At 40.8% G+C, this 14574-nt stretch overlaps 1 protein-coding gene across 2 annotated transcripts in view; it reads right to left on the minus strand.

The window, feature by feature from the left end:
• sox13 (SRY-box 13) overlaps nucleotides 1-8192 on the minus strand; it is a 28153-nt gene extending 19961 nt beyond the window's left edge. For both annotated transcript variants that reach the window (XM_023324738.1, XM_005799060.2), the window contains exon 1: nucleotides 8079-8192. In XM_023324738.1, coding sequence (XP_023180506.1) covers nucleotides 8079-8152 — 74 coding nt within the window. In that variant the 5' untranslated portion in view covers nucleotides 8153-8192. The remainder of the gene's footprint in view (nucleotides 1-8078) is intronic.
• Nucleotides 8193-14574: the final 6382 nt, after the last annotated feature.

The following is a 14574-nucleotide window of genomic DNA, read 5'->3' on the forward strand; positions in this document are numbered from 1 at the left end:
TCTGCATTTTCTTGATGAGCTTCAAGAGGTCGTCACCTGAAATGGTTTTCACTTCATAGGTCAACCTGCCCTGTCAGGTTAATAAGTGGGATTTATTGCCTTATAAATAGTCATGAAAATAAAGAAAACCCATTGAATTAGAAGGTGTGTCCAAACTTTTGGTCTGTACTGTATATATTTATATATATATACACTGTATATACATATATATATTAGTAATTTTAGTTGTTTTTTTAATCATATTTTTTGACTGCCAGGACTTTTAAGTTGACGATTTTGGCTGATGTGACAAGCGGTTTGGGCGTCCCTGCAATCGACTCTACAAAGATGACAGAAAATAATTTTTAAGTCGCTGCGATTCCTGAGTGAACAAAGAAGCATCAGAGCGGCTGTGAAACGTTCCAGGTCCAAACAAACAAACAGTTGTAGAAGGCTCGTGTCAGACACATCCACTTCTTATACATATCTTTGTAGCACTTTGGGTACAAAACTACCAAAACTAGAATGGAGATGAGGGGGTGGGAGGAGGGAACTGGACAAAACCTCCACAAACCTAATCCAGGTTACAGTGACCTGGTTACGGTCAAGTTAAAATCATTGTAAGGCTCGACTACGTGAGTCTGTGACGGGAAAACAGAGGGAGACAGGACAGGTTGATTGAGAGAGGTCTGAATCCACACAAACCTGAACAAACACCAACTCGGGATTGTGTGTGTGTGTTATTTCCAAGCTCTACAACCGGAGGAAAAGAAAATCACAGCAGGCAGCAGAACAAAACAAACAGAACACACAAGGGCAAAAAGTGCACATATATATAAAGAGGCAGAAAAAAAAAAGCTATTGTTGGAGCCGGGGAACAAAGGAAGCCAGGACAATGGGGGAGAGGCTGACAAAAGCCGCCGGCCGCAGGAAACGGGCCGGATAACAATGCCAGCGGAATGTGCCGACCAACTCGGGAACGCGGCGAAAAAAGAAAAAGAGAAAAACCGCAGAGCGCCACCGTTGTGGAAAGCATAATAATGACTCAGAAACCCCCATCGCCCCCGCTCCACTACGGCCAGCTCTCCCAGACTGCACACCCTGTTTCTGAACAAAGGCACCTGTCTGCCAGGGTCCACGGCTCCAGACCTCACCAATATGCTTCAGTGTGTGGGTGTGGCTGTTAGGAGACGTATACAAACAGGTAGTAATGGTGACCTCATTTAACTATTATACTGCATCAAAAGTTGAGGTTTAAAGGTACAGCCAACTCACCAAACAAGACTACTCGCCATGCTGAGTTCACAAGAGCAAGACGAGAAGATTTTAACAATATTTACGAAAAAAACTGAAGATCAATTTATCTTCCATTATTGTTTTGTAAGTAGAGAAAAAGTTACATGAATCTCTGCATCTCTGGAAAAAAAAATTAAAAGCCCACTACACTGAACCCTCCTGGTTATTCCACCAAATATTGATTTCTGAACTCTTCCCGACTTCAACCATTAGTATTGTTGTGTCTAAATGAATATGAACTTGTTTTCTTTGAATTATTTGAGGTCTGAAAGCGCTGCATCTTTTTCGTTATTTTGACCATTTCTCATTTTCTGCTAACAAACACAACATTTTTGCTTGGAATTTTGGAGACATCTTGTCAGTAGTTCATAGAATAAAATAACAATGTCCATTTTACTCAAACATATAACTGTAAAGAGAAAAATCAGAGAATCAGATCATTTTAAGTGGTCTCTGAAACTTTGAATGCACAGCTCTGGAAAATGTTATGTTGCTTTTGTTTGTCAAAATTGTAGAAAAGCAGCAAACAAAAAAATTGCCTTTTTAAATTTTTAAGAAATATTATACTAATGATATAAATGTTACAATTAATTTAAAAACAAATCTCCTTCAAAACTTTTCCATTCCAGAATGAAAACGTTGGCCCCGTTTTACTTCAGTTTCTCATCATTCATACGGAGAACCTTTGAATTAAAACCTTCCATTTATGAAGGAACAATCTTCAAATGACAACATTTAAAAACAAGACAGTAAAATATACGGTAAAATATACTGTATACGTTTTGCTTTTTCAGCTTATAACTCACATGCTGCCCATTAGGAATCTAGCAGATTTATGACTTAAGTTCACTAAATTTTCCATACAGTTGGGATTGGAGCTGTTCTAGAAAAATCATTTTATTTTTTTTGTGTGTGTGTTTTTCTTAAAATATCCTGTCCACATGGGATCATTGATAGCACTTCTAATTGTGCTCAGGTTTCTTCCATCTTCACTCAAACTTACCCTCAGCATGACACTACTCCCACCATGCTTAATACAGTTTGTTTTTAGATTGAAAGACGAAAAAAAACAACAACTTAGATTTGACTTCTTTGACATTCAATGTGAAAAACGGCTCTCTAATGTGAACACCGTTTTTCTCCACAGTGAAATATTTGAGCCTGTTTGCATAATAAATTGAAATTTGCGCAATGTTTTAGTTTACAAAAAAATCTCTCAAGATGTTTTTTTTTTTTTTGTATAATCGCTCAGCCCTGAAAAAAAGTCCAACTCATACTCTTCATACTCAATGAATTTCTGCAAACATCTGTCTGGAGCTGTACACATAACCATGGTAACAAATTGTCCAATGTGACGTCACATAAATGTATTACGTAAACAAGACTGTATGCCTTCATTAGACACTTTCAACATCCAACCCTGTTCGGTTTTATTCTTCTTTTGTTGATAATGTGTGTTGGTTCAGGAGGTTGTGTCGTTTCACTTGTGCTGCCGCCGAACCTGTTTAAATATGGCCGAGCCCGTCACCAAAAACAAACAGGGACCAAACCAGCAGTTAGAAACTCCCTGCTCAAAACGCCATTTAAACAACTCCACAGTTGAAATGAGCATTTCAAAAATCTTTGCTTTAAGACAACGGATGCACCGTAGTCACGACACAAATCTACCTTTCTGGTCTAAGTGTAGAAGTACGTTGACAGGACAGTTTGAAGACTGGCGTTCTGAGTTTTGAGCCATAAATATAAAAACGCCTCTTGAAGTGGGAATTCCAACAGTGGGATCTTACCGAGCAGTCCTGAAGTTCCTGGTTGCTGCTCTTAAATTCTTTACTTCTGCTTGATGTTTGATAACCACTATAAAACTTGTATTGTTAAAAATGTATTGTTAGCTTGTTGGCTAATAGCAACTGGGATTGAAACAAAGCAGATGGCACAGAGTTCTGACTGAAGGTAAAGTCATTCCAACTTCTAATTTATATGCAAGACTGCATTAATTTGAGTGAACTTGGGTATTTGTACAACTGTTTGTATTCAGATCTTAACATACAATGTAACTTACTCAGCTGACTGCAGCTAAAACTCCAGAGCACATAAAACAGCTGTAAACATGTGGGATTGGCTACTTGACTACTTTTAGCTCTTAAAGTGATCTGAATTATTTGTGTGTGTTTGTTTTAGATCACAAGCCAGCAGAATTGGAGGCTAAACTCTTGTGAAGCGGAACAAAACACACACACGCACACACACCCCCACGCACACACACCCCTGCGCACACACATACACACACGCAATTCAGATTCACATTTAAAGCCAGCAGTAGTCAGGGAAGCATTTCAAATGCACCGATTCACGTTCCACTTATAACTGGAATAAATCAACAGCTTTCAAAAAAAAATCGGCATGAGCCTCATCTTGTTTGACAGCTATTTTCAGGTGTGGTGTTTGTTTGTGGATATTTATGAAGAAATAAAATTGGGGGAAGGGTGAAGAGGGAGAGGTGGTAAACTGTTTGGCCAACATGGCAGCGGCCACCGTCGGCAAGGGGTTGATTGTGCGACGGCGGGAGGGACAGGGGAGCGGAGGGGCAGGGGGCGGGGGGGACGGCGGCGACACGCTGAGTCCAGTCCCACGCTCAGAGTTATTCCTGGGTCTCCTCTCGGCGTTCCAGAGGGAGCCGGGCTGCAGGGCTGCCACAGGTGGTGTTCACACGCTCAGAGTGAATGTGTGTCACCGGCTGCAGAGGTATGCACAGAATCTCAACGACCCACAGCGCTGTTGACAGCGAGGAATGCGCGTCAAAGGTGTGGAGTGTATTTTTCACCAGCGCAAAAGGTTTTTGTTTGTACTCTCTTGGACAATGCCGTCGGCGTCTTAGCGAGAACAATGCAAACCAGTCAAGGTTGCCGCTTCCATCCCTCTCCTCTGGTTGAACAACACACTCGCGAGTCTATCCACAGCAGATTGCATCCATGCAGAACCCGACCTTGTGTGTGTGTGTGTCTGTGTGTGTGTTGCATTATTTGAAAAGCGTTGCCTTCTTGCGAGGCTATCTGATTGAGGCCTGTTTTTTTTTTTTTGCGACCACCTACGAGGCTGTTTGGGCTTTTATACGGCGTTGCCGCATGCTGCTGAGAAATCACAATGAAGCCGACCTCCAGGCAGATGTTGAGCTTTACAAAGTAGAACAAAGTGAGTGAGCAGAAACTTTTATTAGTGCCTACGGTACGTGTGCATGAAGCAGGAAATAAACCAGCCAGAGCAGGTGATCTTTGCTGCGGAGGGGAAATCATTTACCTGCAGTATCAAATGTTTGAGTTTAAAAAAAAAAGGAGTAGTAAGCCAGACCTTTCAGTCATGCATACCCATCACTAGTCATGATTACTCCTGCAAAACAAGACTAAGAAAAGGAAGAGACATGAACAATTTAGTTTAAAAAATTGGCTAGTTTGTTAAAAAAAAGAACAACCTTTAAAACCATCATTTCATGCTCTTTATAAAGTTTAAGCTACTTTTACTGAGTTGGCAGAGAAAGTGTCAGAGTCGTACATATTTCAGCCCTAATCCTCCTTGACATGTGGCTGCACACTGCCAGCTGGCTGGCTGAAAGACGGCTGCTATGTTTTGCAACACTTTCACAACACTTTAGTTGTTCCTAAAGGAGCATTCAAATCAGCTCAGCTTAGTCATCTTTAACCAAACTCCAGTTTGTTTGCCAAGAGTGTTTGGTAGGTGTGAATGTGCAATCAAACTGATGACAAAAAAAAAAAAAAAAAAGCGCAAACTCTGATCCGCCTAAAAGCCCAGGTCTCTGTTGGGTTGAAGTTAATGCTGCATTCGTGAACACCGACTGAACTGGAGACCATTCCAAGAACAGGAAGTGAACTATAGCACAGGGCATTCTGGGTAAATACAACCAAAACAAACGTGCATGTCGAGCACCAACGGCAGGAATGGCTCCAGGTCTTTTACCAAAGGCAAAAGAAAAATCCTCCAGCCAATAAGATCTGACACCACTCCATTTTTGTTTGCATTTTGTGAAGAAGGAAGTTGCGCTCGGTGTCTTCTTCAGACGTTTCTGTGTTGTGTCCTTCTGTGGTTCTTGGTGCAGCGCCACCATAGGTGAGGTGGGTGAACCGATTGCTCAAAGGGTTTGGCTGGTTTGACTCAGTGCTGTGTGAAAGAACTGCAGCAGCTGGAAATGTCCCTAAATTGAACAGAGTCTACCGTACTACCTAAATGTTTTCTACAAATCCAAACGATTGAAATGAATATTTTCACTTTATAAAAAGGTTTGACAACAATGATTAATCTTGAGGGAAAAAATTAGCTGCAACATCCTGTGTTTCTTGGCTTCAATGAAAGAGGATTTTTTTATAAAGCAAAAAAAAAAAAAAGTTTTACAATGAAAATGTTGCCAGTCAGCAGCTAGCTAGTAATGGACACTTTGCTTACAACCTTTTTTCCAAGAAAACAACGCCAGCCCTCTGAGTGTTCAGGAGGTTACAACAAACAAATGTAATGCTTCTTTTTCTATATTCTCTAATGCTGTACTTGTGAAATGTTTTAGCCAACAACCTGGCCACAGCAAACTTAACCGCTTCAGAAACGTAGAGTTGCGTTGTTTAATTCTACTTCCATGTCGGCTGTATTGGAGCGTTAGCACAGAAAGACACCTCTCTGCTCGTCCATTAACACGTTTTATGGTGTGTTTGGATCGGCCCTGTTAACGGCAGAGCTACTCTCACTGTTGACACAAACAGTGCAAAAATACACGCTAGCAGATTTCCGCGGACCCCAGAGATGAATCTTAAGTCACACAGGTGTTGGGACTGAAGTGGACAGCAGAGTGGACCAGACGGTACGAAATAGCCTTTGTAAACTAACACCACCCCGAAACATACACTGCCTTAAACTGGTGCTGCACAGAGTGACCTGACGTTTCCTGCTAAGATGACCAAGAAAAAGCTCCTAGTGTTTTCCAAATGGTTAATTCATGTGTATGGATCTCGATTGGCTAAAATAACCTTTAATTTTTAAAATCAGTGAAAAGCACAAAAACTTTTGCCATAACAGGTTGTTTAACTTTAAGACTTCTTGTCTCCCTTTCAATCATACAAACTACTGTGTAAAATTTGTTTGCCGTACGGCTTATGAAAAGCCTCGCTTGCTGCTCATAAGCGGTCAAACCAACAATTCGAGAAAGTTTTAAAAGCCCAAAACCCGAAAGATTCATCTCAAAACCTTTTTTTTTTTTTTTTTTTTCCAAATAAGAGTTTTAGTCAGGGCTTACAGGTGAAAGGTTAGAGACCTGCATGTTAGGAACTGACTTCTTTGGTTGCCTCTAAATATAAGCATGTGACACATGCAGGCAGAACAATGTTCTGTTTTAAGTTGTTCTTTGTTTCTTTTTTTTGTTGTTGTTGTTGTTGATCTCTACAGATGACGGTTCACTTTTGATAACTTGAAGGAGAAACCTTAAAGGTGAACTGACCTTTCACAACAAGTCCATGGCTCGGTCGCCAAGCGGAGTTTCGGCGCGTTGTACCACGAGTCTTTTACGATTCAGCGCCGAGTCCTCCTACCGCATGAATGACAGCAGACAGAGGAAACCTCTGCTCTCAGATAAAAATCAACTCCTCTCCCTTTTGAGCGCCGACAACACTGAAACGTTACACTTCCCACGACAAGAATCACTTCACACAAAAACTTCAGTTACCCAACAAGTTGTAACTCGCAAAACCTAACATTTAGTCCCCGGGGGGTTGGCAATGCAAATCCCTTCTGTTGTTCTCTCTTTCTTTTCCTTTCCTTTTGTTTCCTCCTTCTCTCTCTCTCCGTCATTGTTTTTCTTCTTCTTCTTCTTTCCCCTCCTGACAAGAGCAGCTTTTCGGGCTTATATCATCCCAGTTTCCTTTCAACGAGTGCCTGGGGCAAAATTGTTCAGAGTACACAAAAGCCAGAGTGCGTGAGTGCCAGGAGGCTTACTCAACAGATGAAAGAAGTGTTAGACATCTAAAGGTTCACTTGACAATATATAAATACAGACAATTGCATTGTCATCACAGTGCCCGGCAGCTGCAATGGTAATAAAAAAAGATTCATGCAAGAATCTCATAAAACTCCATCCAATCAGAGCAACTCCAAAATTAAAACATTAAACACTTAGAGGAACCAAAAAAAAAAACTTTCTCTGTGCCAGATTTCCACAGCAGGGATAACAACATATCCCTGATTATCACGCCATTTCTCACGCATTGTTCAATTGTCAGCAGCTTTTCGTGACAGGGTTGCCCACGGTGAGTTCCGACCTGCCGCGCAGTCGTGTCAAGACAAGTGTGAAGCAATGTATAAACAAATGTTTGGGGTTAATGTTTCGCAGTTAGCAGTTATTTGCTTAGGGATGATAAAGCAATCCAGCCGCTGGTGGTGGTGGTGCGGCGGCGGCGGCTGCTGGAGCCGGCGCGGTTCTGCCCACAGGGCCTGGCTCTGCCTTATCGTGGAAAGAGCTTCCAGCAGAGTGTAACATCATTCAAACTCAACCGCATCTCATCTAGAAAGCTTTTAACGCAACACACACACACACACACACGCACACACACACACACACACACACAACACGACTGAGCTCACTTCGCGATGCTCGTTTTTGATTCAAATCTTAAAATCGAGAGTCATGTGTCGGAAACGAGGTTGTGTAAAGCTGAAGGAAAATTTTAATTCAAACAAAATTGTAAAAAAAAAATTAAAATATCACCCGTCACCTATTATCATTCCTCCACCTTCTCCGTGCACTTTGTACTGACCTGGCAGGGCCGGGTGGATGTGCGGGGATCCAAAATCGCTCCCTGCCTGGAACAGAGCTGCTGACACAAGTCATAGTGAGTGGCTCTGCTCTGCTCTGCTCTGCTCTGCTCTGCTCTGCTGCGCTCCTGTAGCGCCAGTCTTTTCTACTCTCTGTTACCTCTGACCCAGGCAGCCACCCCTCCGCCCCCCAGACTCTCCCCTCAAGAGGGAACAAGTACAAAGAGCCTCTTCAGATCCCACCGCACGGGCTGCGCATTTGCATAATTAGCATGCTGCTGCTGCTGCAGGTCAGCCTTCCTGCAACACGACCGTGCGCGATAGCGATCGGGCGGCCAAAGCAACAGGTGTGATTTTCATGCGATAAAACGCATTCATCGGAGGAGGACGCTTTCTAACAAAGTCGGCCTTATCCCCTCCGTTATGATTTCCTGGAAACATGACCGCAAACCGGGAGAGCGAAGCCAGAATAATATGTGAAAGGTATTGTGGATTCAGCGTTGAAAAAGAAAACATTTACATAGCAGAGAGGGGGAGAGAATGAGGCGTCATTCTGTAGCTGCTTGTCAGTATTTTAAAGTTGGGAAATGACTATATGAGAGTTGGCTGGGCTTTTGTTTGTTTGTTTGTTTGGGGGGGGGGGGGTGCATTTTTCGTTTTTGCAACATTAGTGGAAAGAAAAGACTTTAAATTCCCATTAAGAATTGGATATTCATGGTAAAAAAACATTTTTTTTTTAACTTTCCAAGAAATGTCAAAAAAAGAGGAGGAGTTCCAGGTTGGGTTTACTCCCCCTTCCACCGAGCTGAACCCCTCTTTTGTACCCACACAAGTTCATTTTGCATTTTGATTCACAATTGTATTTATTTATCTGATTTTATTTTGGTTTGAGGTTTAAAAAAAATCACTTGAATATTTTGGCTCCAGTTGCTTTTTAGACTTGTCAAACTTAACTATCTTCTTGCTGTCAGATATTTACTGTAGTAACAATTCAACATTTTAATGAGGCAATTATTGAAATATTCTGTCATCAAAGTGAGTATGAATGATTTATTTCAAAACAGAAATCTCAGGAGTAATGATTACAGTTTTTTCTTTATTATATATATATATATATATATATATATATATATATATATATATATATACACACACACACACACAAACCACTCAAAGCCCGCTTCACACAGCGCTCAGATTTCAACAACTAAACCACAAAATGGCTAAAATGATTGAACTAAATGCAAACAAATAGGAAATAATTCAGTGAAAAGACATTTAGAGATCCACCAATCATAACCCAACATCCAACCTCCAGCTAAAGCCTCTGGATTTAAGAACATTAACAGTATTAAAAGTGTTTTTGAAGTGTATATATATATATATATATATATATATATATACAAAAGTAATTAATGTGGGTTCATTTCAAATGGGGATGGAAAAGCAGTAAAGGTGAGGAAAGGTTTAAAGGGAAAGAAGAGGAGTTAGAGAAGAAGTCTCCCTCTAGACTTGCAGAAAGAGAGGAAACAAAACAGAGAAACCACGGCAGCAAATAGTATATGCATATATAATAACAATTATAACATCACAAAGTACAAGTTACTACAAGATGTGTCAGTGGCAACCTCTCCCAAAGAGTGTTTATTTGGGCATCTGAATGTAAAACACTCAATGATCGTAATTCCCTAAATCTTCAGTTGTTAAAGCGAGGCTCCAATACGGATGTACGATATAGTCCCATCAGTTCCGGCTGTTTTTTAACATATTGGTTTTGGCTCTGTTTAGCAACCAATTTTTAGGTATTTGTTTACCACGAGCCTGTTCTGACTCTGTGCTGCCAGCAGAGCCCTCCTGTCACAGAAGACAGAGGAAAACCGTGGATACCGACTCCTGTGAAACGTGACTCTAAATTATTTGTGAAAAATCTCCCGATTACTGGAATTTTCTTTTGCATGTCTAAAAGAAAGTGCGGCTTGGGAAGATGAAACTGCTAGGCTACTCGGCGTGTTATCGGTTAGCGTTTTCTAACATAGTCAGTCCAGGACCGTCATTCATTTTCCTCAGAGTTGATTGAACCTCAACGGGTGAAAAGAAGGAAAGCCATGCATGTTAGCTTCTGCAGTCAAGTTTTGGGTTCTTGTAATAGATTTTTTTTAATCAACGTGTTTGCAGAAATAACAAAAAAGAGAACTTTTCTCCTGGACAATCCCTACAAAAGCTCCATCCACTCTAGAAAGAACTTTTTGTACTTTAGACAAGACGTACACTATGCTTGTACCTCTTTTATGCAAATCGGGATTTTTAGTTTCTCATAAAATGCTTTTGGTAATGGAGTCGCTTTGGTTGTTTCTGTGCCCTCTGATGGGACTGGGGGCCTGTCCGGGGAGTCTTTCACTTAATGAGAATAAGAGACAGACTCTAGTGCACCTTGACTGAACTGATGGATACATTTACTGTAGAACAAAGTGGGATCTTTCACCGGCAGGTCACATGGAATTATTCTGGCTCAATCACAGAAGTGTCTTCATGAAAATAACATTTCTGTTTATTTCAGAAAACCAACTGATATAGGGTAGAACTGGGAACAGCAATCCATTTTCTTAACACCCTTGTCCCTAGTGGGGTCAGGAGGCGTGCTGGTGCCTATCTCCAGCGAGACATTTCTGGACAGGTCACCAGACCATCGCTGGGCAACACAGAAACAGACAGGACAAACAACCACACACACACACACACACACACACCTAGGGAGAATTTAGAGAGACCAATTAACCTGACAGTTATGTTTTTGCACTGTGGGAGGAAGCCGGAGTACCCGGAGAGAACCCATCATGCACAGGGAGAACATGCTAACTCCATGCAGAAAGACCCCAGGCCGGGAATCAAACCCAGGACCTTCTTGTTGCAAGGCAACAGTGCTACCAACTGCACCACTGTGCAGCCCAACTGGGAACATAAAGAGATGAAAATTCCCACATGTCCACATCAATACTGACCCAATTCTATTTTAATAGAGCAAACACTTTCAACTGGTGTTACAGTTTTGGTTATGCACCAAGGTTTGGTTCTCATTTTTCTAGGTGGAATGCAATGTAATCCTCTTCCCAGTGGTTCTGAACTAAACTGAACTTTAGAACGTTATTTATTTGAATTTCAATTGCTCCCTTAATTGGTTTAGACGACATTATGTGTCATTATCCAACTCATTTTAAGAACATTTCAGAAGCAGATTTTAATACAATTTGAAAGCCCTAGAAAACTTTTTAAATCCTTGTGGAGAATGCATGTTTCATGTCTGGGATCATTGTTTTCCTTTCTAAAAATTTAATCTGTAGCACCCACAACCACTCATCCAAACACACACACACACACATACACACACACACACCCATGCCCGCACACACTCAGCTCTTCAACAAAGCCTCCTTGCGGTGCTGACTGAGTCTCATTAGAGAATGAGCTCTCAGGACCGGAGACACAATTGCCTCACTCTCTTCTTCTTTCTTCCCCCTCTCTTCCTCTGTTCTCTTGGCCTTTTGATGTCAAGGGTACTGAACCGTAGCGCGCAATCCAAAGAATAAGCTCATCAACAGTGGCACATGTGACTTTCTCAATTTTTTTGGGGGGGGGGTGATTTTTCTCTAATTGCGCCGAATGTGTGCACACCCCGGGGAGCGGACACACACAGAGCAGCGAGTCCTGATAAGATGCTGCTGTTCTGTCGATGCTCCTCAGTTCATCACAAACAGCAGTGTTGGGAACTCTAGTGCTGCGATTGACTGATAGAGACATCACAAAGACTGCATTTTACTCCCCTTTTCCTCTTGGAGTTCAAGTGGCCCGGCCATAGCACGCACGCACGCACACACACACACACACGCACTCAGCTCATCTCAGCACATCTCTCCAACCCAGTCCATGTCCTAAACACAGATGCAACAGGAGTGGAATCAGTTCCAGCAGAGAGAGACTTTACTTAGCAAAACGTCTGAGGCAAAAGACATAAACATATCTTCATTTTGTTATTTTGAAAAAATCTGGATCCCTGCAGAAACTAGGGATGCACCGATCCACTTCCAATAATGATACAGATATCTCAGGCTTAGTATCGGTTGATACCGATCCGATACAGAAAAACAGCTGAAATGACTAAAAATGTTTCTTTTTAAACAATGTACTGACTTACAAATGTATTTGATAACTGCACCAGTACAGCACACTGGAATACACCAATAGCTTCAAAACCTTGGTCCAATATTTAAAAACACAAGAACTTTCATTTGTTTTTCACAATACTGCTTTCAGTGATGATGGTGTCATAACAGGAACAATTTGTTGTTGTCACCTTCCTGAAGTAATGACATATATATATATATATATATATATACATATACATTTTTGCCTACATTGTATTTGTATTTTGGCAGTAAAAGGGGGTGATTTTGGGGGGACAAAATCACTTTTGGCAAAAAATCACTTTGGCCATTATTTTTGTGATGTTGTGTTTAAGTGGACCAACTCCTTGTAAATCCCATATACTGTACCAAATAGGAGAACTTTGGAGTGAAGTAAAGGGGGCCGAATACATATCCACGTCCTACCTATTTATTGGATAAAAATAAAATCAGGAGAACCATTATGATTTTTCTTGTGTTTGACGACTGTGCACTGCTTTGATTTTATAAACAAAATCCCAGTAAAGCACATTGCAGTTCATGTCTGTAACGTGATGAAATCTGAAACGGTTCAAGCGGCGTGAATAATATTTCACAGTAGGTCTCCTGCATTTCTGGTCTGACACTTCATATGATTCAGTGATCCTTCTGCTAACCAACAAAGAAAACAAAAGTGGGTGAAATGTATTACTATTATTTGGTCGTCAGTCGCAGTGGGTGTTTAGAGACGATTATTGTTAATGCAACATTTCCATAGAATTTGGATACCAGAACAGAAGAACACCCACATTGACCCAGTGACTGTATTCAACAATATTACTTCTGAGTCAGGCTTTGCTTTGTGCTTTCTGTGTTATTTTTTCAGATTTGAGCATTTATCAAACAGGAAAATAGTTCGTTTTTTGTTCCATTATAAAAGGCTACTTATCTGTTTGAAAAAAAAAAGAAAACAAAACTTTTGGACTTTATTCTTAACAGGGGATTGTGGGTGTTGGCACAGTCTGAGTCAAAGTATGGCAACTCACCTTGATTTCCTAAGAGCGCATAACTTTCTTTTCCCCCATTTTTCTGAGCGCCTGTCTGCTTTGTACGGTACGGCTGAGTTCTTATGGATCTGATAAGCAACTGCACTATGTTTCTTTAACAGTACACGCATAACCCCATCAAAAACTTGTGTTATCTCTCAGTCAAACAGAAGTTGGTGTTGAACAAAGAGGGTAGATTTGGGTTTTGCTGTGGTTCAGCTTCAGCTGGCATGGCGAAACCTCCCAAAGGCAACAGGTCAAGAATCTTTTCTTCCTAAAGATCTTAGAGGGTTAAAAAGACAAACTAGTAACTGTGTTCCCACTGACTATAAAATTGCACAAATTGAAAGTACAGGAATAAATTAGCTGAACGGAAACCTGCCGAGTTTGGAAAGAAATGGAAACACTTTTTTAGCTTTGCACGAGTCACATGATCTACAGCTGGATGTTGCTCCTGGAGGAAATGCCAAAGAAGGCAACAGGAAGTGGAAGGAGGATGATGGCTTGTTTCTGTTCTAAAGCTACATTAAAACTAAAGCACAAATTAAAAAAAGTCCCTTTTTACAACACAGAAACAATCAAAGCGGGACTACAGAGGCATAACAAAACTGTAACCCTGAGTCATATCTTATCTTGACAAATTAATGAATCAAATCTGATAAAAGTTTAATCATCTCTACACAATCAGTTAGTGCCCCCAAGTGGTCAGAAAGAAAATAGCTGAAGTAACTCCCCTTCAACTTTTGCTCATCTTCATCAGCGCAGACAAAGAGTCTGCATTGCGGAGCATGAAACTAAGTCATGTTATTATTGGGTCATTGTTGCAGCATTTTTATAGCTATTCTGTAGAAGAGACATGTGCATTTTACGTCTCTATGGATACATTCACATCCAGTGTTCAAAAGAGTATCCTTTTCTTGTTAGCATTGCAGCACAGCTAACAGCAACAAAGACTTCTAAAAAATTATATTCAAAGAAATTGATATTTTAAAAAAAGTTTCAAAAACAAGGTAAAACTTTGTAGTCTTTTTAACAATGTTTCCTAATTGCATTAGTTAGGTGGGTAATTGTTATTATAGGTGGGTTTTTTTGTTGGCTTGATTTTTTTTTGCTGCTGCAAAGGATGTTGCAATAATATCGGCTATAAGTAACCATCATGATAAGAGTTGCTTAATCAAGGAGTTGCCAGCACTCAGACGTGAACTAGAACACTAAAGTAGACTAAACTGCAAGATTACTAACAGTTGGCAAGCAAGGGTATTATGAAAAATGGCCAAAAACAAACAAAAGGGGCT

Source organism: Xiphophorus maculatus, chromosome 20 (assembly GCF_002775205.1).
Source record: "Xiphophorus maculatus strain JP 163 A chromosome 20, X_maculatus-5.0-male, whole genome shotgun sequence".
Classification (NCBI taxonomy): domain Eukaryota; kingdom Metazoa; phylum Chordata; class Actinopteri; order Cyprinodontiformes; family Poeciliidae; genus Xiphophorus; species Xiphophorus maculatus.